The sequence below is a fragment of the Plectropomus leopardus genome, chromosome 6 (genome assembly GCF_008729295.1).
Source record: "Plectropomus leopardus isolate mb chromosome 6, YSFRI_Pleo_2.0, whole genome shotgun sequence".
In the NCBI taxonomy this organism is placed as follows: Eukaryota; Metazoa; Chordata; class Actinopteri; order Perciformes; family Serranidae; genus Plectropomus; species Plectropomus leopardus.
Window position 1 is genome coordinate 22,238,963 of NC_056468.1, and position 21,988 is coordinate 22,260,950.

At 39.5% G+C, this 21,988-nt stretch overlaps 1 protein-coding gene across 1 annotated transcript in view; it reads left to right on the forward strand.

Annotated features, from left to right (window-relative positions):
* Window positions 1–21,988, forward strand: part of grid2 (glutamate receptor, ionotropic, delta 2) — a 475,468-nt gene that overhangs the window by 246,818 nt on the left and 206,662 nt on the right. Inside the window, exon 3 of the mRNA XM_042488775.1 lies at window positions 11,417–11,622. Coding sequence (XP_042344709.1) covers window positions 11,417–11,622 — 206 coding nt within the window. The remainder of the gene's footprint in view (window positions 1–11,416; window positions 11,623–21,988) is intronic.

Consider the following 21,988-nt stretch of genomic DNA (forward strand, 5'->3'; position numbering starts at 1 on the left):
GCCTCTTCCTCATTAAACATATTGATGATTTTTCAATGTTAAAAATATTAAGTTGTTTTTAGTAGCAGCGAGTGTAGTAGCCGTTTGTCAAATTTATCAGAAAAACTAACAAGGGAGATAGCTATTGAGACAGCAATGCCAATCTGTCAACATAACTGAAACAATACCACACACATAGAGAAAGAATTGTTATAAAAACCCTTCAGTGTGCTACCATCTGTTGAAATGGCATTTTTTACTGTCATCTACTTTGGCCTCGACCCAAGTTGTCATGTAAAACATCACTCTGGCATTAAATGGATGGAAAAGTCGTACAAGGTCACTCTTACCTTACCCTACTCTTCCATCAGCTTGCTTTGCCACCTGAGCAAAACTAATTTATGTCAGCATGGACTCCATGGCAGCAAAAAACTCACATTATGATATGGGCTATGAGCGATCAAGTTTCTCTCTCTGCTGGAGAGCACAAGTCACTGGGGAAAACTTGGTGGCTCTGGTAGTCAAGCTGTTACAATGGATGGCTGGACCCTGCCACTTTCTAAAGTCACTACCAGTTATGTTTGGCTATTCCCCTATAGCTTTCTAACAAAAGTTACAAGCCCTGGCTTTAAATGCCTCGGGCAGGGAGAGGGAGGTTGAAACAGAGCAGAAGGACAGAAAGGAGAAAGGCCCAGAATTGTAAAGTCAGACTCAGAGTGAAAGTGTAAAAACCCAAAGTTTGGTATTTTCTTTACTACTTGAAGATGGGGAAGATTTGCAAGTCAAGCAGAGGGGCTGAGAGAGGGTGAACAGGGGAGCAGACAGGCTCTGACAGACAACCGGGGAGTTACTGAATCTCATTTGATGTCAGATGTTTGATGTTTTCCCCTTTACTCCACACTCAGGGGACTCGCCTCTAATACCGAGTGTGTTCACACCTCCTTTTGGACTGTTGGTCCTTTTAATTTCTTCATAGTGCAAAGTTCATATCAATGTTTTCTCCCCTTTGCTATCCTCCCTCTGCAGGGGTATTCTCAGTTCAGACTCCAACAACGGCTTCATTTAGATTGTCTAATATTTATTTCCATAAAAAGGTACCTAATGTCTCAAAGTCATTTGTGTTGTCTTGAACAATTATCATATCGAAAGAAGTGGCTGCTTTTGATACTTTTTTCTCTAAAATATTGTAAAATATTTTATGCAGTGCTTAAACCAAAAACTAAATTGACGTTACAAAAATTATATTACTGTTAAGTTGTGATGGACAAATCATTTGCATTTCAAAAGTAGTTCACTGATGTACCTTCCTACTGTATTAAAGAAGCATTTCACCAACATAACAAGGGTTCTCACATAAATCCATGCAGTAAAAGTTGCAAATACTTTTGTAATTGGTGCTACATGACCAGAGAAAACAAAGAAAAAGGCAGTTTTTGCTCAAGAGGCAGCAAACCTGCAACGCCATAATACAGTGAGCCTTACCAGACCAATAAACTCTCCAGCTGTTGGGTGACGTAATGTGAATTGGTGTGTGCAAAACAATGGTGCCCTGCAATCTCATATTACATTTAAACATAAGTAACATGTTTTAAAAAACATTTGAGATGAGAAATATGCAAATCACTGACAGAATCTTGGTTTGAATTTGATCAGCGCTGCTTAGTTTTACAGTTTGTTCTCCACATTTTCAGCCTTTGTTTTCACTGTGCAGAAAGCAGCAAGGCGGCCACTGTTCACAACTCTCGCTATTACAGCTAAACAGTGTCAAAATATGTTTCTTAAAACATAATCTTGATTTATACTTGAATTGTACTGCTTAGTTTTACTGTTTTGTTAGATTTTGGTCTGAGGTTGAGAGAGAGACAGAGAGAGATGGGTGGATAAGTCTCTTGATCCAGCCCAAGAGCCAGTGAAACTCTTTCGTGGGGGAAGGAGGGATATCTAGACACTAGTTAGATAGAGGGAGGTTTACCACAGTTCATTTACACATACTACCCACATTGCTTTGATACAAAGCTGGTTAGAAAGTATCCTTTTAAGGTGCTATGAAAGATGGGTTATGCAGTTTTCAGGGAAGAGCAAGACATTTTAGAAGCATATCTGAAAGCAGCATGTCTGAAACCTCTCCCATGAGATAAATTCAGGCATATGCACGCACTTTATACGGTAAACCAGTCTTACCAATATAGTAATTTAATTAATCCTATATCAGCGGCTCTAGTGATGGACTTTCAGTAACATGAATTCAGTGGTCACAGCTGCCTGGCGGCCAGTGGCAGCAGCAGGTCTGACCTGCGTCAGCAACAGAGTCGGGGAGTTGGAGCAGTCCAGTCCCCCAGCGCTGGCTGAGTTTGAGCTGCTGCAGCTGCTGGCTGGGGTCCTTCTCTGGGGATGCTGCCCGCTCTCCTCCCCGAGCAGCAGGGAATGAGGTGGAGGACGTACTGTGATTTGAGGCTCTAGCTAGCTCTAGCTCTAGCTTTAGTCAGCATAAACACGAACTTGAATCAACAACATTTTCTCTCTGTCTTTGAAACACTTTGCTGATATTGAAACATGTTTTGTTTTTTTTCTGCTTTTTCTTTTGGTTTAACGCTCCTTTTGACTGTCTTTTTCTTAAGTCTGTTGTCCTGTTTTTTGGTTGCTTTGCAGTACAAGCAGTTGTTGCCAATCCAGGAAGATTCTTCGCCGTTGAATCAGGCTTTCATATCTGCATTTGTGGAACAGCCAATAGGAAGCCCCTCTCTCTGAAGTATCCTGTGACTGGACAAAGTCTCTTGTCATGGGCTAGATTTTGTAAAGCCTGAAAACAGACCACTTAGATGACAATATACTAAAAAGTGTTTTGGGAAAATTGCCCAGTGATGCCAAAATATAACTCCCTCCCCCAGCTTTAAGTCTATGCAACTAGAACTACTGGCTATGCAACACGTTCCCATCCCAACTGGTCACATGTTGATGCTTTGTCAGTGGACTTGCATGTCTATTTATTATGTTTTAAGTATCCTTCTGCGTCTGCTGCTTATGCTCCAGGATGCTGCTACCATTCCCTACAGGCGCCCTCATTCTCCTTATAAGTTCCTTATATTACGCTGTTACCGGCAGCATTTCAACCTGATGCCATCCTGCCGTGTTTTATGTGTATGACAGGTTCCGACAGGCCGCGTTCTCAAGTAAAGACACTCATGTGCGTATCATGATGATGTAGCAGGCGCCGTCCAGCCTACCACAGGTGTAAGATAATAACACGACCAGTTCTCTCCAGCTGCGTTCTCACCTGACATCGTCCAGCAGCATTTTATGGGCATGTGAGAGGTGTCAGAGCCTTTTGGCGTTGCATACTTATGCCAAAAGCACTGACAGAGTGGCGGTATTTTACAAGTTTGGAATGAGATCAGACTGGGCTATGATAAGAAAAAGGTCATGGTTGTTGCTAATTTTATGGGGTGAGGATTTGCTTATAATAACACTTTCAGAGCAGAAACAAAGCAGCACTGACTGTTGGTGGGAAACTGAACACAGGTCTCCAGTGTGGCATTGACGGACATTACACGACACAGAACCCGCCTTGCAGAGTGGAAAAACAGCTTGGACTATACACCCTCTCAAAATGAGATTCGGCCCGAGAGAACAGAAAGCAAACAGGGGAACCAGAGGGAGGTTTCAGATAAAAAGCCAAGGGAAGAGAGAGGTATGAGGTGAAAGCAAGCAGGGGAGAAAGGAGCGGGGGTTTGTGAACACAGACAGAGTACCACTGAGCTGGTCGGTACATGCAGGTGAAATCCCTGCGTGCTGTTGGCTGCTACACTACATTAACTCTAGCTTTCACTTTGAGCCAGGGACTTGGAGGATAGATGGGATAGAGGGGAAAGAAGGGAAGCCTGACGAATGGGGGAAAGGACACACAGAGAACTGTGCAAGCCTCTACCTTGTTTTATAAGGAATTATGGAAACCATTCCGGTTGATTGAGTTTTCTTTGCAAAATGTCTGTTCAGTTCCACTTCCACTTTATAACACTTGAAAAGCAATAATCCACAGTGGCATATTGCAAGGTGGGAGAAAGTGCTGTAAGAAGGCATTTAATGGAGACATGGCTGAAGCACTATTTTATGAGCTGCCATGTCATTTAAATCCTTACATTCTTTATTATGAAAGGTGGAGAGAGGGATATTACAAAAAATAAACGCTAACGAACAAAGTAAGGATGCAGTTGAAGAAAGCATGGCGCCTTGTGTTTTGGTGCATTTGGGTTCCTAAATTTAAAGAAGTATGTGAGATGACACCCAGACATGGTTCAGGGTCATACAGACACTAAACATTTTAAAAAAATGTTACAAGAATCACTCAGTTGGCGGGAAATAACATGGCAGTAGTAATACAGTCATCTCTATTAGAGCAGGATGAGGAGGCGTGGGACAGTGGGGATGCTCAGTATGTCTTTGCATGGGAGACTCAGGAGGAGTGGCTGAGTAAGGTGACAGCGCTCGGGGAAGAAGCTGTTGAGGTGATGGGTGATCATGGTGTTAATGGAGCGGCACTGTCTCCCACAGGAATGCTCCTCAAACAGATGGTTGCCTGGGTGGGCAAGGTCGGTGGCAATTTTACTCGTCTTTTTATCCGCTACGGTGTCCTGAAGCTCCTTGATGGAGAGCAGCTGACAGCCAATGATCCGCTCAGCGGTGGGGAGTACATGCTCAAGCCTTGTCCTTTGAACGGCAGGAGGCAGGAACTCATCCGAACTCTGATGGAGGAAATGAGGATGCTTTTGACTATTAATGTGTAAAATTGGACCAGAATGTGCCCACATTTGAAAGTCAATGCCTTTTTTTCTTTTTTTTTCCTAGTGGTGGTCATAAAACATTCCTACACTAAAAACCTCACACATTCTGCCTGAAATGTTCTACATGTCACATTAATACAGGCTTTATTGCTACAGATCATCATCTTTTTTTTATTCATTGTGATGAATTATACTGTGGATTTGCACTTTTTAATATGTTTTTATGGGGGATTGGTGGGTGTTAAAGGTCCAGTGTGTAGGATTTAGGGGGAAATTTAGGCAGAAATGGAAAATAATATAAGTATGTTTTCTGAATATTTGAATTGTTATGTTTTGGTTACCTTAGAATGAACCATTTATATCTACGAAGAGAGGGGTTCCTCATCCACAGAGTACGCCATGCTGCATTGCCATGTTTCTACAGTAACCCAGAACAGACAAATAAAACCCTGGCTCTCGATAAAGCTATTCGCATTTTTGCGTTTATGCTTCTTCCACTGTAGTTAGCAGCCCCTGAGGTACGGGGCCAGCAGAGGCAGAATAACAGTTTTTAAACATGAAACCGTTCTTCTTCAGTGTATTGCTTGTCAAAGTCTCTGGGTGCAGTTTTCTTAAGAGGAGGAGACTTCTGCCAAAAATTTGGCTCCCAGTAAAAACCTCTTAAACATCCATATCTGAAGTTATCGGAGGTGAGCACAAAACTGAACAGCTTAGGAGAAACGTGAAACTGCTTTAAAGCCTTTGCAGCCCGGACTGTCTTGTTGCAGATGTGTGTGTAACACAGCTTACACCACATTTTATTCACTGCTACTCTCTGACTGCTTTTGACAGAGCTGAAAAAAATGCAGAAAATCGAACTTGTTCCAGAAATTTTAAGGATGGATGAAATTTTCTGAGTCAGTGGGTCAACATAATTGACACAATACTACACATTGCTCCTATTTTAATGATTGTTTATAGCCTATATACGTCTTAGTATTACTCGTAATATCCCTAACTAAGTAAATTTAACAAGTTTAACAAGTACTTTGTTTAGTGTTAAGTATAATGAGGTTGGATGAGACATATGGAGTGAGAGGTTTGTTTTTAAGCTCCTCATGGAGTGGAGCAAGGCGGACGTTTTAGACATACAACCTGTAGTATAAGCCAGTTGTGGGGAAAGGATTGATGAGAACAAATAAAGGCAGAGCCACCCTCCAGTCAGTCAGCAGGTAAGTAGACAGATAGAGAGACTAGCTGACAGCTGACAAACGGGTATAAGGTGACAAAGAGGCCTATAATATAGCCAGTAAAATAGGCAGACATGATATAAAGCTCAAAGACAAAGACACAAGTCAATTTGTAAGCACATACTGGTGAAAACTGGACTGTCACAAATTATTTTGTAATGCAAAACAAAACCAGGAACAAGCACAGCAAGCGGCCGAGAGTTCTGCTCTTTGGGTTCTCTACAGTGTTTAATTTCTTCTTGTTGTGTTCACAAAAGCTTTTTGATTCTGTTGATTTACAGAGCTTTCTTAGCATAGAGAACATAAATCAGACAGGGTAAATTGTTTGTGTAGCTTGGCACCATTGATTATGAATGGCAGTGGCTGTGCCATGATAGATATGGAGATTTAAGAACTGAGCTTAAATCTGCTTAGACTGGTAAAAGTGTAGAGCTGCATGTGTGTGTGTGTGTGTGTATACTGTGTGTGTGCGTGTCTGTACAGTATGTGTTTGTGCAACCATACATCTTTTTGACTGTGTTTGCTCCGGTGTTTATTGATGAGGAGGGGGGAGTGAATGTGATTTAGCTTTTATTGGATGAGAGACGGAGTCATGGTTAACTAAAGCACAGACATTTTATTGTTTTTGTGTGAAGAAAAATGCATCTTTCAAAAGAACCTCAGTTGAATGGCCAACTGTGCTACTGTCATTTTTGTTTCTACCAGTGGTGAAATGTAAGAGTATATTTACTCAAGTATTGTACTTAAGTACAAATTTAAGGCTCTAGTTCTTTACTTGAGTAATTCCTTTTCATGCAACTTCATGCTTCACTACATTTCAGTCGTGCTGTTGTTTTACACTCTATTTGTCTGACAGCTTTAGGTACAAGTTATTTTATGAATTAATATTTTTGCCCACAAACATAGGCAAGGCTTGTAAGATTATGATGTTTGGTTATGAATTAAACTGCACAGCAGTTTAGACAAGTACAATTAGTTTAATCAATTAGTAGATTAATGGAAAATGTATTCACAATTATTTTAATAATAATTTTAAGTCATTTTTCATGCAAAAACATTTCCTGGTGGCCGCCCCTTTGAATTATTTTAATATTTTTAATGTATTTTAATAAGTTTGAGGTTTGGGTTGTTGGTTGGACAAAACAAGTACTGTGAAGGTGTCACTTTAGACTCTGGGTATTTTCTGACGTCATTTTTCACAATTTGTACAAAACAAAAAATTGATTATAACAGCAGATGAATACATAAAAAATAATCATTGATTACAATACAAAAAAAGTTTAAAATGAGCTCCACTTTAACCAATTCTAACAATACTAAACAAATTGTGCTTTTACATTAATGCATGAGTAATAATACTCTGGTGATAAATAGGAAAACAGTCACAGGGGACATTTTTCTGCATTGAGTACTTTTACTTTAAATTTAAAAGTGCATTTTCCTGATCATACTAACATAGCATTTATGTAACCTTTTCAATGCAGGAATACTTCATTTGCCACTGGTTCCTACAACCATAAGGAAAGTAACACATATCCCATACAACGTATTATCTTGAAATTGTAATAACTTGTCCATCTGTATGTCTGCATAGATATGTGAGCCACTCATAGACTGTATGAATAATAGATATAACTACTGTGATGTCACCCATTGGTTTGTGGATTTCCATTTTGAAGCCTCAAATACTGCATTTCACCCAGGTCCATCATGGTTTTTTGAGCCAAAAGTTAGCATTTTTGGACGAGAGTGTGGAGCTCTTGAGGAGGGAAAGGTGGATATGACTGATAAACTGTAGCAACACCTTACAGACAGCCTGTCTCTCAAGTGACCCCGTCCTTAAGTATGCATCACTTTAAGCCCTAACTACATATAAAACAGTCAGTCACATAAAAATGTAAGCTCTGTATGGTTGTCATGAATATTGAAATTAGCTTTAGGTATCGTTTTTTTTTTATACCAGGCTGTAAACATACTTCTGCTATAGAATTGAATATTTTAACATTAGGATCTATAGGGAGAGTCTCTCTTCTGGAGCCAGCCCCAAGTGGCCATTAAGGGGACTGCAGTTTTTGGCACTTCTCTATTGTCTCCATCTTTTTTTATTTTATTTTTTACAGCTGATTCACGTTATGCAGCTCATTAAGAGTCACAGCACTGGTGATAATAATTGTGTTTCCATTGATAATACAGTAATTACTACATTGACTATGAATTATTATTTCTGCTAATTAATAATAGTAATTAGATTTTAATGACTTGATAATTCTGCACTCCTGCACAGATTAGAGCTGTGTTGTTTGGCTATTAAAGATGCCATCTCAGTGTTTCTGTTTGTTCAACTACCTTCCCCACCATCACACACACACACACACACACACACACACACACACACAAACACACAAACACAAGCACATGCTAAACCCCAACAGGGTTACCATTATTAGGCAAACCTGGAGTCAAAATGGTTTTATATTTAACACTGATATGTTGTCTCTCTGCATACACAGACAGACACATAGGTCTGATCCAATTTACAACTCCCTTGTAAACAGATTGGGTGCCTAGCTGCTGTGTGTATTGTATATTTTTGCCCCTGTGTACATGTCTGGGAAAGGAAAGTGTGAAAGAAATGAACTTGCAAGTAAAAGAAATTCAACTTTCTGCCACAAACTACTATAACTTTGCTGTCATGTTCTTCCTCGTCATGTCATGTTTTTGTTGCAGAAAGACTGACAACATTCCCTCTTCATCTTCTCAGTGTGGGAAAAGGTGTTGATGTGATATCTGTTACCGGCAAACTTCTCAAAATGTCTTCCACTGTCCTTGCTTAACCTTCTGAGCTCACAGCCTGCTTATATTTCTTAAATCCATGGCTTGTGTGTATGTGTGTGCACAGGATTTCGTTTGTCTTCTTTCCAAATTCATTTCTTTCCAAATCAATGCTGTTGCATGCTGTCTCTCCTCTTAATAGTTTGTTAAACCTCCAAAATTTGGCACTGATGCAATCACACCATTGCCTCAGCCCTCTGGCCCTTAACAAGTCTAATCAATCCAGTTAATTGCTCAGTCATGACACTGGCAATGACGGCAGTGTCATCCGTTTACCATATCAAATACATCATTAGGTAGTTGCTTTACATAACCACACACACTCGCAGGGGCGGGCACACACACACACACACACACACACACACACACACACACACACACACACACACACATCCTCCGGCATCATTAGCAGTGGTCTCAACCAAAGTGCCTTAATTAGGATTACCTTGACCTGCAATGTAGCTCATTAAGAACAGAGGAGTCCAGACAGTAAGATTACTAACACCAGCATCCTGGTTTTGTTATCATACAAAAATAGAGATAATAACTTAATAGAGATAATAACAGATGTTTGGTGCGTTAATCTGAAACTCTTTACAGTGTCATGAAATATTTGTTTTCTTTATACATATATATATATATATATATATATATATATATATATATATATGCATTTTCAATAAATATAACTAATATATACTGAACTCACACATTTTTGGCCTTGTTTTAGCAGATTTTTAGAGATATTCAACACAACAACAAAGCTTTGTCCCTATCTGATTGAAGCTTAAGTGATCAAAGCCAACTGAAGTTTTTTTCAGTCACAGAACTACAAGCAAAGCACTCATATCAGACTGAAAAAGTCCGGATTAAGAGACAGGTTTCCTGAAAATGCATTATTTCTGGTATAACCAATATGAGATTTATATATAGGAACATTACTTACTGGTTTCACTTTCTTGTACTTTTTAGCTCAGAATACAGACAAATTCATATATGTAGAAAACCAGTCAAGGCCTAAGTCATCAGTGAACTTTGTTTTATTGTACTAGAGAACATTATTGATAATCTCAATTATTTTGATTTAATAATGAGTGTCATCAGCATATCAGAGATTGCAGTCTCATTGAGTGTTTGCACCTATGTCACAGTTTGGTCATTAATCCAGATGCGTGGACATTATGGATATTCTGGGATGTAGTTCAGGAAAATGTATGTAAGCTGCTTAGAGGTGTCCCCTGAAGGTCAGAGATTTGAATCATCAGTTGGAGAACCCTCGACTGAGATTCTTTCAGGTCTAGCAGTCAGGAGGAGTTTGTTTGTTGGTTTGGTTTTGTTTTGTTTTGCTTTGTTTGTAGTCACTTAGTGTTCAGTGTAGTTCTGGGAACATTTCTGTCCCCATACATCGCTGCAGATTAGCCCTAAAGCTGCAAAAACTTACAACAAAGGACTCAGTTATCAGTAAAAGGTGCAATTTTGTGAAAAACTAAGGTGTATAGGTTGTGAAAATCAATATGAGCTGGCTACTTTGACTTTGAATGAATACAATTGTGCCTTCTATCTCCTGTCCTGACATAGTGAACTACCTCATTTGTCATTGTAATATCATATATTTTTCAATACAGCATACTTTTTAAGTTACATTTTGGGAACATCTTACAGAAACCATAAAAGAATCAGAATCAGATATTCTGCCAAGACTACACGAAACTGAAGCTAAATATCAATATGCTTGCAAAGTATTACACTATAAAGTAGTTAACTGACAGTAATCAGGAACAGTTGTGAGTTTGCTTGCTTTGTTTAAGTTCAGCGTCTCCAATATGGCCAGCTTCCTTTCTGATCCTTAAAGAAAAAGCATGTACTAGGAGAATGGAACACGGCAAATCAAACCATAGACAACAGGAGATCCCAGCTGTTTGAATTAATGTGACTTGGACAGTATGTTTGGCCCATAAAGTGTATAGAATAGAATTGGGTCAGAGATCATCTGTAAAGTTAGTCTGTTAAATCCCATTAAATAAGTTCTCTGCCAAAACAAAATAAGAGTTTTAGCCCTGTGTGATTGTTGAGTTATTGTATATTCCTGTTCATGATACCACGCAAGAGGCACATGAGCAAGGAAACACACACACATGCAAATACTTCTCTCACTACAGTGTAACCATAAAGTTAACTTTAACTTTAATGTTGGTATATGTCTGTTACTATTGATAGTTATGTCTATCATATCGATACACCAAACAGGCAACAAAACATGCCTCTCACTTTGAGTGAGTCATAACCATTTTGTTTTCAAAGAAAGGTATTCAACACTGACAGATGCACAGTACTCACAACAGAAACCCTCGCACAAAATTTGAGCAATACAGATGCACCAATAGCAAGGAGTCACTACCAGTAAGAGCTTGTGAGTTGAGATATTTATATAACCAGTCAGCTACAGTAGAGACTGTGGTGTAAAGTGATTAGTGATGGTCTTAATGTTTGTGCTAAATCTGTGAGTGGGAGCAGGTGTATGTCTTTTTTGCATAATTCTTTCTGAAGAATGTCTGTCCCTCCACAGTCAAACATTTATCTCTGCCTCTCTTACTCCAGACATCCGTGGTATTGAGGATTTCCTGGACCGGACCTCTCAGCAGGGGATGGACGTCTCCCTTCAGAAGGTGGAATCTAATATCAACATGATGATCACGAGTCTGTTCAGGACAATGCGTGTGGAGGAGCTGCATCGCTACAGAGATACACTACGCAGAGCTGTGCTGTTCATGAGCCCAGCTACTGCCAAGGCTTTCATCACTGAGGTAAGGAGGCCGGTTTTTCTGTTCCCACATATTCCAGTAAAGTGGAAAATACCAGTAACAGTAGTTCAGGATTTTCTCACAGTCTGTGAGTGGCATGTCTACCAGATATCTTCAACATAAAAATACTCTCACAGCAATATTTATTGAGAGGGTAGCACGTCCTGTGGATCTTACTGCTTTCTTACAGAAATAGAAAAAGAGTCGTGTAGGTTAGTGCAGCTCTTACTGGACTTGAACTCTGGACAATGTCCATAGAATCAGGTTCGGACATTGTCTGGAGTTGCCCTATCACAAATGCAGCACATAGAAGGCAGGCAATGAAGTATGCATTTTCTGTTTATGTTACAGGTTCTTACTTTGGTCATAATCAACCAAAAATCTATTGCTATTCTTGAATTTGTCCAACAATTTTGGCATTGGACCATACCAACAGACGACCTGAATCTTGTCGTCTCTCCAGTTAGACATTCTTCGTGATGTCTTTGTGTAAATTACCCTTCTTCTTCACCCTTGGATGTTTTTATTTTTCCGATTTTGCATAGAAATTTTACAAACACACCCACTTGTTCTGGACAATGACCTGCTTTATTCATACATGGGCTCAATCCAGCTCTGTCTCCTGAATATTATGTTTATATCCAACTGATTTCAAACAGCAAATACATTTTGAGGGAACTGTAATGCAGAGCAAATTACATTTTCTAATAACATGTAGAGTAAATGTTGATAAACATATCTTGCAAATCCCAAAAATGTTAATACTGAACGCATCAGTAACATGATCACCTACAATATATTTCAGCTGTTTTCCGTCACAATGGGAAATCTTGCAAAACAGTATCCGGTCGTTGTAACTGCAGCCTTAGTCTTTTATTACCCTTTTAATTAACATTTAACCAAAATCACAATATTTCCCTAACCATAAGTGTTTTTGTTGCCTAAAACTTAAGAGTCTGGACGTAAACCCGGAGTTCAATTGTTAAGGTCTGGCACTTTGTGCACTGACGTCCTTTACACAGGAATTGCCCCATAGGGCCTCACTAATGTCCCTCCTTTATACATCTCAACGCAATAATCATCTCAGTCACAATCATTTACATTCTCTGTTATATGTCAGCTGAACTCCTCCTCTGCTTGGAGGGTGAGTTTATACACAACAGCAAGGCTGCATAAAGGCATGATAATCCCACCTTGAACAGGCAGTGAAAATGCGGGTAGTGTTTTTTAGCCGAAAGACACGTTGACTAAAAACATAATCCAGGCAGTGATAAAGTTGCCACAACAAGGTAAATATGAAAGCAGTTTTGTAACATTCAAGAGGTATTTCTAGGAGACATGGTTGCTCAGTTGGACATTGCACAGACTGCACTAGGAGCTAGCAGGGTAAAGTCTGCTAAATGTCCGGTCCAGCTGATGGGGACATTTGCATACAGCTCCGTCAGGGAATGTCTAAATAAGTTTAGTGTCTCAGTTCATGTGTGAAAGTAGCTTAACTGAATATATCAGCACTGCAACTTATTTGCCAGAGGAAATGCCAAAAGAAGCATGTTAAAAGTAAGGCAGTAATCACAGATAGACTCTGTTGACTACATGCATGAAATCCTACCACTAACGCAGGATCAGCCTTTGTCACATGTCACATGAGTTAAAATAACACACTTCCCAGAACTCAGTTTAGATACAGTGTAGTACACATCAACACAATAGCCTTGGCTTAACTTGACAGTTGTGTATGTTGGGTTATCAAGTGTGTTTCAAAGGATTCCTTCCCTCATGTCATCATCATGTTATCATCTTATCAGGCTCATGGATGTTCCTCTGACTCAAGTAAGCTCTCTGTGTCTCTACCAATTAACCACATCGGCTAAAATTATAGCAGCTAGTCCTCTCAAGTCAATGAAATATTATTCATGATGCCCTGAACATGGGGCTGATAAAAATTTACATTGTAGATAGGACAATCTCTCTAGTCAAGTCTTACATTAAAACAGAATATATATTTGAATATCTATATTTTCTTACATATATGTTTCAGCTACTGCCTCACCACACTCACACATGTGCACTCAAACACACGCACACACTTTTCCACCCCCTGCTGTCATGCTCTTTATCTCTACAGAAGAAGACAATTAGGGGAGTTCCTTTTGCACTTATACATAAATGATATGGAGGTCATGGTTGAAAGCAATAGGCTCCAGCATTAGTTATGAATCCATAATTTGAAGTGATAGGATGGGGCTTAATCCCATGTGTCATGTTCTCATCTCAGTTTAATTAAAAGTGACCTCAGAAAGAGCAATCACAATCTAATTTGGTTGGAGGCGTGACAGGGAGGGGGTGAAAGATGGGGGTGCTATTGTGTGCCTGTGAGTGTGTTAGTGTCAGTATTTATGTATAAGCGTGTCCCTTTGGCTGTGTGTTTGTGTGTGTGGAGCTTTAGCCTTGTAAATGTAGTTTGGAAACACATTGAAGTTAGAGCACTGTGTTGGCCAGACTACTTAAAAGATTTCTGTCTCAAGGTTTCGCTCTCTTGGAACGGGTTAAGGAAACCTTTAAGCCTACCTTAAGTTTGTGGACCACTAGAGAGCCGAAAGACTTCAATATGAACTCAAAACTATGAACCTTTTGTTTATGAAGGTTAAGGTGAGCTGCCTACGTGCACGTCCAGCATCAACTCAGCAACATGGATATCCTCTTTAGCCTTCGGCTTATTTTCTTCATTTTTTGTTGTCATTCTTTTTAGTTATGTTTGTTCTCCGATTCCTAAAATCAGATGACGCTGCAACTTTACAGAGTCACACATTGTGAGTTAATTCAAGTGAAGACCAAGCAGCCTCTAGAGCTTAAAAATAAAAATGAAGCCAACATGGAAGTGCCAAAAACAACAGTTCTTTGAACGCCTGCTTGCCGTTGGCTCCGGCACACCACATTTATCAAATTATAGAAAAAGTGTAATGTACGATATAAACTGCAGAATTGAAAAAAAGGTTTTTCTTGGACTAAATGTCACTGACAGGGTTAATCTACATATGATTTACCTCACTGGCCCTCTAAAATGGCAAAGCTAATTGGGGCTCTAGTTTTAAATAGGAAAATAACATTTCTGACAAAAAAACTGGGGGGAAAAACTGTGAAAAGGAGTCAAAATATTTGAAGATTGATGACTGAATGCATCTTTATTATCACTCATTCATTCGTTCCAAGAGATGTGATCTACAATAGGTGTGGAAAATTGCCTTAGCTATCACAGCACAGTATACAATATGGAAGTGTCGGCCTCCATTTTAGTGTGTGAGTGGAACCCAAATTAGTTTTCCAGAGTTCCTCTCTCTCCCCTTTGGGAAGGTTGACAAAGCAGTCTTTTAATCTAATTTAGTCAGACATCAAGTGGAGAGAGGTTTCTGAGATGAAGTGTCAGGAGATGGTAAAGATTGGTGGATAAGATTGATGATCGCATCTCTCTCTCTCCCTGGCAAGATGGCGAGGAGGGGTGAGGGAGAGAGAGACAGATACAAGGACCGGAAGACAGACGCAGGCGGGCAGGGAGACATGTGGCGACAGAGAGAGATGACTGAGACCTTGTCTTTTCTCTATCAGAGTTATTTGTGAGGTCATTTGTCACAGAGTGCACCTCCCATCCAGATGCATTAGGCCCTGATGTTAGATGCGACCTGGAAGCCGTTCCAAAATTCAAGACTTGGCAGAGGGAGAGAGAAAGGGAGATGAGAGATATGGCAGGTCTCGAGAGTGATTAGAGGATGGAAGGCGATTAAGAGCACAAGGAAGTACCCAAATATAACCTTCCTTACCCTTAACAAATAAAGTTTTGTTTTGTGCCTAAACTGAAGGTTTTGGTCTCTATAATGAGGTGATTGGGTGCAAGTAAATATGGTGAACAAGCACACACTCAGATTTGTTAAACTGGCACCATATTGGTGCAGGCCACTGATCAGTCTTAATTCAACCATTGTTACAAGTTCTTGGAAGCCTGCACTTGTTGATTATGCACTAAGTGTACGGCTAATCAGTGGCCCTTTTTCCACAGAGATTGCGCTAAAGTGCATCTACCAAGTCCCTTCTTTATGCCTGCTTTTTATTTATACAGAACCAAACCACAGCAGCATCACTCCACCCCAGTATGTGATTATACAACCCGTACTCATTGGCACCATGTGACAACTTCCGAGTGAGAACGTGTTGGATTATACGCTGCGTCATGGCTCGCTATTGAAAGAGGCGTGATGGGTGTGTCATGAAACACAACAGTGCCAGCCTCTAGTGTGACATGTAACATATGAGAGTTTTCTTAACCATTACAAAGGTAAAACTTGTCAGTCACAATCATTTACCTTCTCTGTTATGTGGCAGCTGATCTAATCCTCTGCTCAGAGCGTGAGCAGCTCCTGGACCTCATTGTTTTCCCAGTTTGTAGATATTTACGGCAGCTGTTTTTCTTTGAATTAGCCACTAGTTGCCAACATCTGCTTTTTAAATTTCCAGCAGTGTGGTCACCAACAAAATACGTAATCAAAACGACACACTCACCCCACCTATTACATCTTTCATTACCCTTTATATTTATTTAAAAGGGTTTTTATATTACACAGACCTCATTTCGGTGCTGTTATACCTCCGGTCCCGGCTCAGGGACAAAACAACGCTGTCCCCCCTTTCCCCAATCGTACGTTATGAGCAGAACAGCAGAATGGTGGGATATTCCAGCCTTGAACAGGCAAAGTAAAAGTGGCTGATTTGAATGTTTTGTTAGACAAAATTAGTACTTAATTTAGAGCTTTGTTGAAAAAAGTTCATATTTTAATTGTCAAGTAACATGATGTAGTGACGAGCTTGTGTGCCTGCTGATTTCAAGAATCTGATTGTGCTGGACTGACAACTGAGAGGTATTTGAACATATTTTAGTTGGGTAATAAGCATACATTTGGCACAAAATTGGCCCCTTTCTATGCAAATGCACCTTAATGCAGAAACGGTTTCTGGTAACTGAAGCACATCTAAAAAAGGTGTCACGCCCAGACTCTCCAGTGATCATGGCAGCAGCACTGACAGACAGGGAAATTAAATCCAGAAATCTTCTTCTGTCATGTGAAAGTCCTTTCCTGCAGTTTTGACCTCGGCAGTCTAGACCTGAAGCTCGCAGTTTGAAAATGTTTGGGGGGATTTTTGTCTGCCATTATTCTGCCTGTTGTTTTCTTTGTGCAAATGCAACATTTGTACATTGTGATGTGAATTATTGCAATCAGACAAAATAAAAGGTGGGGGGATAAATTGCACTCAGCTGCAAAACCCACTGGGTGTTTTTGTACTGTAATATCATTATCTCAGTGTGTCTTTTGATGGTTGCACCTATAAAAACCACATATGGAAAACCATAAATGTGAGACAGAATGGTTTTGAGCCAAACCATGATTTGAGATAAGAGTTACAGTATCATGAGCGTCTTGGCTCATCTCTTCATTATTGAGACTTTATTATGAGTCTTCGTCCTTGCTTTTTTTGTGATTTGTGGTTTTTATGTCCCTGTTGTGATGCGAGGCCAGCAGGAAATATAGTTCGACATCTGCTGGATTCTCAGTAGAACGTCTTCCCCCATGCACATCTATGAATCCCACCACACAAGCACAGCGATATACACTCAGACCCACCATGCTCATTCAATTTTCTGCATTATTTAACATTTTCTTGCTCTGCTGCGTTCTCTCAGTCCAGTACATGTGGATGAGTGTACCAGTCATTGCCAACAAGGCTCCTTGCTGGCACATGCATTTCCTTATTCCACCCACTTCGTGTAGTCAGAGGGGCTAAGCGGCCTTCTTGCCCTGAGACCATTGTCTTATTACAAATATTGCTTGTCTTGAGTTATGAATGGTTTTCCCGGGCTTACTTAGCTCATAAAGGACCAATAACCCAATGAGTTTAAGGAAATGAAAATCATTACAATTGTTGCTGGGAGGTTTTCTTGTGGTTGAAATATGCCTGTGATGCTTAGTAACTGAAAAATAAACCAAAAAAAAAAAAAGAAAAACACACACTACAGAACACAGTCCTGTGACATAAATATAAAGCCATACATATTCATAATCTAATCATGACTTATCCATAAGCAGTAACCAGGCTATCAGTTTCAGCCTTTTCACATTATTTGATATGCAAGGAAACATCATTCATTGGTATTTAAATGTTATGTTATATAGATAGCATTGTTCTTTTCATTAGTGTCTCAGTCTCAGTGTTTTTTTTTCACCACTCATCATACATATTCTTGGCAGCAGTAACAAAATTAATGAGTGAATGAATATTATATGAACAAAAGTATTTAGAAATTAGACAATATTGCCACTAGTCAGAATTTGCTCAGGCAGAATTAGTCCTCTTTCTCACTTTCTCTCTGTCACATAAACACACAGAGACTTCATATTAGATATGCAAAGAAGTGGAAAATATGAATTTTGCCATTTGATCTCAAAGCGTTAAAATTTTAAAACGTTGCCATTTTGGGACTATTTTCTCTTTAACTGACATTTCTTACTTGAAGGACCATCAAACGAGTTTGAGATTATTGCAGAGACGACAGATGTCACAAATGAAACATGAAGGAAAATATTCTGTATAAGACATGTTGAATAATGTATCTGCTGAATATGGCTGGTATCCACTGAAAAAGTTTTTTTGCCTAAATAAAGCTGCACTCATCACTGTCCACTGCCTTTCATGCCCGAAAGAGCCAGAAAATACTCAATTATAGAGCTGTTATTGATGTCTGACCACAGACAGGCAGAGATTATATAATGTCAGAGTTTATTATATAGTGTTTATGTCAGCAGAACATGGGGGGAATCACTGACAGCTCAATATGACCCACAGAAAATACAACATTGTACCTATTCTACAAATAAGATTCCTGCCTTGGCTCAGGCTCTTGATTAATTATAAAACCAACCTTGCACCGCTTTCTACCTTCTTATATGTGGTTTTTTGATCATACTTTCAGGTCTGTTTAATTTTTCTTTTTCTGGCAGTTCCCTAAACTCAGACAGAAATGGTATATAAAGCCCTGAGATCTACATACCTCTCCAGCCATGTCTGGAGAAGCCCAAAGAAAAAGCACTTAAGCATAAGGAACTTAAAGGTTATTTTACTCAGTAGGTGGAATTTTGTTGTTACAGACAGGGTGGGTGGCTCTGCTGGGAACTCTCTTTTGAAAAAAGTTGTTGAGTTGTTGTCATAGCTTCAGGATTGTACTTTTTTCTTTCTCTCGGTTTGTGTGCCCTTAATATAATTGTTATTTTTTTTGTTGATCAGTCTCGTTTTAAACTCACCACCTTACATAAAGGTCATCTGTGTAGGATTTAGGGACATCTATTGGCAGAGACGGTATCTAATATTCATGTCTTTCCTTTCATCGGTTTATAATCACCTGTAAACAAGAATTGTTTGTTTTTGTTACCTTCAAATGAGCTGCACATATGGAGCGGAGTCTACTGACTCTAGATAGAGACTTAGGTGTTTTCGGGTCAGCCACTGTAGTTCTCCTACATGCTTGGCACATAGGAGAAGTTTCCATTCGGCAACCTCACTGCCACTTAATTCCAAACACTAGACTTTAACATGTACTGATTATCGTGCAATGATCATCAAGTTCAACTCAGAAAATCTATGGAAGTCAGTGCTGCCTGCCTAGACCAGGGTTACCCAACCAGCCTTTACAATCAAAAGAGCTGTTTTACCCAAAAAAGGAGCTCTGTGTGGAGCCACAAAACATGTTTGAGCCTTATAATGAAACTGACACAGATTATTAAATCTAAATTAGACAACATTATCAATAGTTCATTCAAGCATTTATTGATATGTTTTACTACAAGGTGGCTACACTGTGTGTGGGCTATTTATGGTCATTTTTTACTTTAACTTTACGGTGTTGGTGATGAAAGTGAGCAAATTAGTCTATGCACTAAACTTTCTACTTTAATCCGAGATTTTTCCTTTTCCTGATAGAGTCACTTTAAACCCACAATACCAATAAATAAGAATTTGAATTTTAAAAAACAAAATTTTTCATTTCAGTTTTATTTTTTGTCAAAGCCACAGGAGGGCACTGGACAGGAGCTATAGCAACTCTGGAGCCTCGGGTTGCCTACCACTGGTCTAGACTTCACAGTATTTTCTCTAAAAAAGTAAAATAACCACTAAAACTAAACTCAATTTTGATATAAGCTAAAAAGAGCTGAACATTTAACACCAGCTAGCAGAAAGTGTTGGCTTTGAAAGAGGTCTGACATTCAAATATTTTTTCAATATGTATATGAATCAACAGCTAGCTGTTCCAAAGACAACAAATATTTGACATTAAAATATCTATATTTTATTTATATTTATTTTATATATTTGTTTATTAGTAATGACAATGGCACAGATAATTGTCATCATAGGCATTGGCAGTGCTCTATGCTCCATGCACCGACAGTTGCTAAAAACTATTTATTTTGAAATTAATAAGTAGAAACTGCTAATAACCAACACACTTTCAAAAGTAAGAGCTGATATCAGTTTTTACTCCTTTTCTTATATCCAGAAAGCTAATGGGAACCTAAAATATGCTTGTATCTTTCAGCATAGCGGTAAGGGACCATCACCGGTGTAATAAAAAGACAGAAACTCTGCTGTGGATGGAGGGTTGAGACCTCTCCATGTTCAAAGAAAGCTCACTTTTCCCCTTCAATATTGCAGTGTTCACTGAAATGTGAATAACATATGCAGGAAATGAGACGGCTTATTTTCCTGCTGGTCTTTTTGCAGAAGGTCACTGCCCACTTCTTAGATCTTTTATGACATCTTTTGTGTGAACATCCCTTTTCTTTTTCAATCAATGACTTTGTCACAAGAAATCATATTAGAAAAAAGTGAAGTCAGTTGTAATCCCACCAGTGTCTTCAATTTGTGCATTGCAATTTATTCTTTTTTCTGCTCTTCTTACATTGTGGCATCCCAGATGGATCTTGTAATTCATGGTTTCTGGCAATGGAATGTTATAGTTGCTTCAGTTCATACAAATTAAGTCTATCATAGACTCACAGTGAATTCACTGATTTCATCTGTGACGTTTTGGAACTTGCTCCAGATTGCATCGTGAAGTGCAGACTGTCAGGCGGCCTCTGACTGGCCTGATCATGGTCTAACCTCTTGCATCAGTGAGGGCATGCGTCACAGTTTGTTTACATATCCTTGTGAACACGGGCAGTAATTCTGCTTTGCAGCCACCTCTGATTAGCGTATAGCTGTGATCATGACTGTCCATTCCCCTTGCAATACAGGGCGAGCAATTATTCAATACTGCTACTTTTAACACCAATCCTTATTTACCATAGAGGACATGCCTCCTCATTTTATCTTGCCTGAGTCCTCTGTTCTGGCAGATCAGTACATAGACAAAGCATCAACGGCGTTGACTGACGCTATCCAGTATTCAAGGATTAAGGTGAAACAATGCCTGTGGCTAGCAGATTACTTGGCTGAAAAGATCCATGCGGACCAGACCACAGCTGTTTTTAATTCATCCACGCTTTCCACATGGCCTCCACCAGTGACAATAAGCAGAGATGGTCTTGCTTGTCCATGTGGTCAGGAATGTGGCTGGTGTCCATCTTCTCTACCTATTCTTGTTGTATACCTATTATCTACCTTTTTTTTCTGCCAGCCAATAACTCCTCATAGCCAATCCTTTTTACTATATTTTTCTATTTTTTTGATGCCTCGTCCCCTTCTGCTGAAGCACGACTTTTCTACATTAGGGAAGCACATAAAGATTGGGAAAAGCTGTGTGGGGTTTGGACTGAATGCAACAGACCACGAGAGGGTCTGCACCAATGGCATATGCCAAGTGGCCAGTCAGACCAGATGGTAGAAATGAAATCGAAGGCGCCGAAGGAAGAGAGGGAGGAGAGCCGGCATCAGGGTGAGGCTAACCCTGGCGCTCAGGGTTAGCCTTTATATCACAGTGTTACTGGCAGCATTTCCATCTACACTGTCCCGCCGCATACCATATAACTATGAGAGGTTCCAACAGGCTGTGTTACAACTAATGCTGCCTTGAGCATTTAATACAACTCTTTGTCGTTGGTATCTTATCCAAAAATCACTCACAAAGCAATAGTATTTGACGATTTTGGAATGAGCATGGGCTGTACAAAATCTATAGTTTGTGGTTATCAAATTGATTTCTGTCAGTATGTGGAAGCTAGCAATCTGAATTTAATCTGTACCATCCTAATATATTGGTCAGTCAATTCAGGAGCCCACAGAATAATCTGATGACTACCACCACAAAAATAGCCCTATACTCATATAG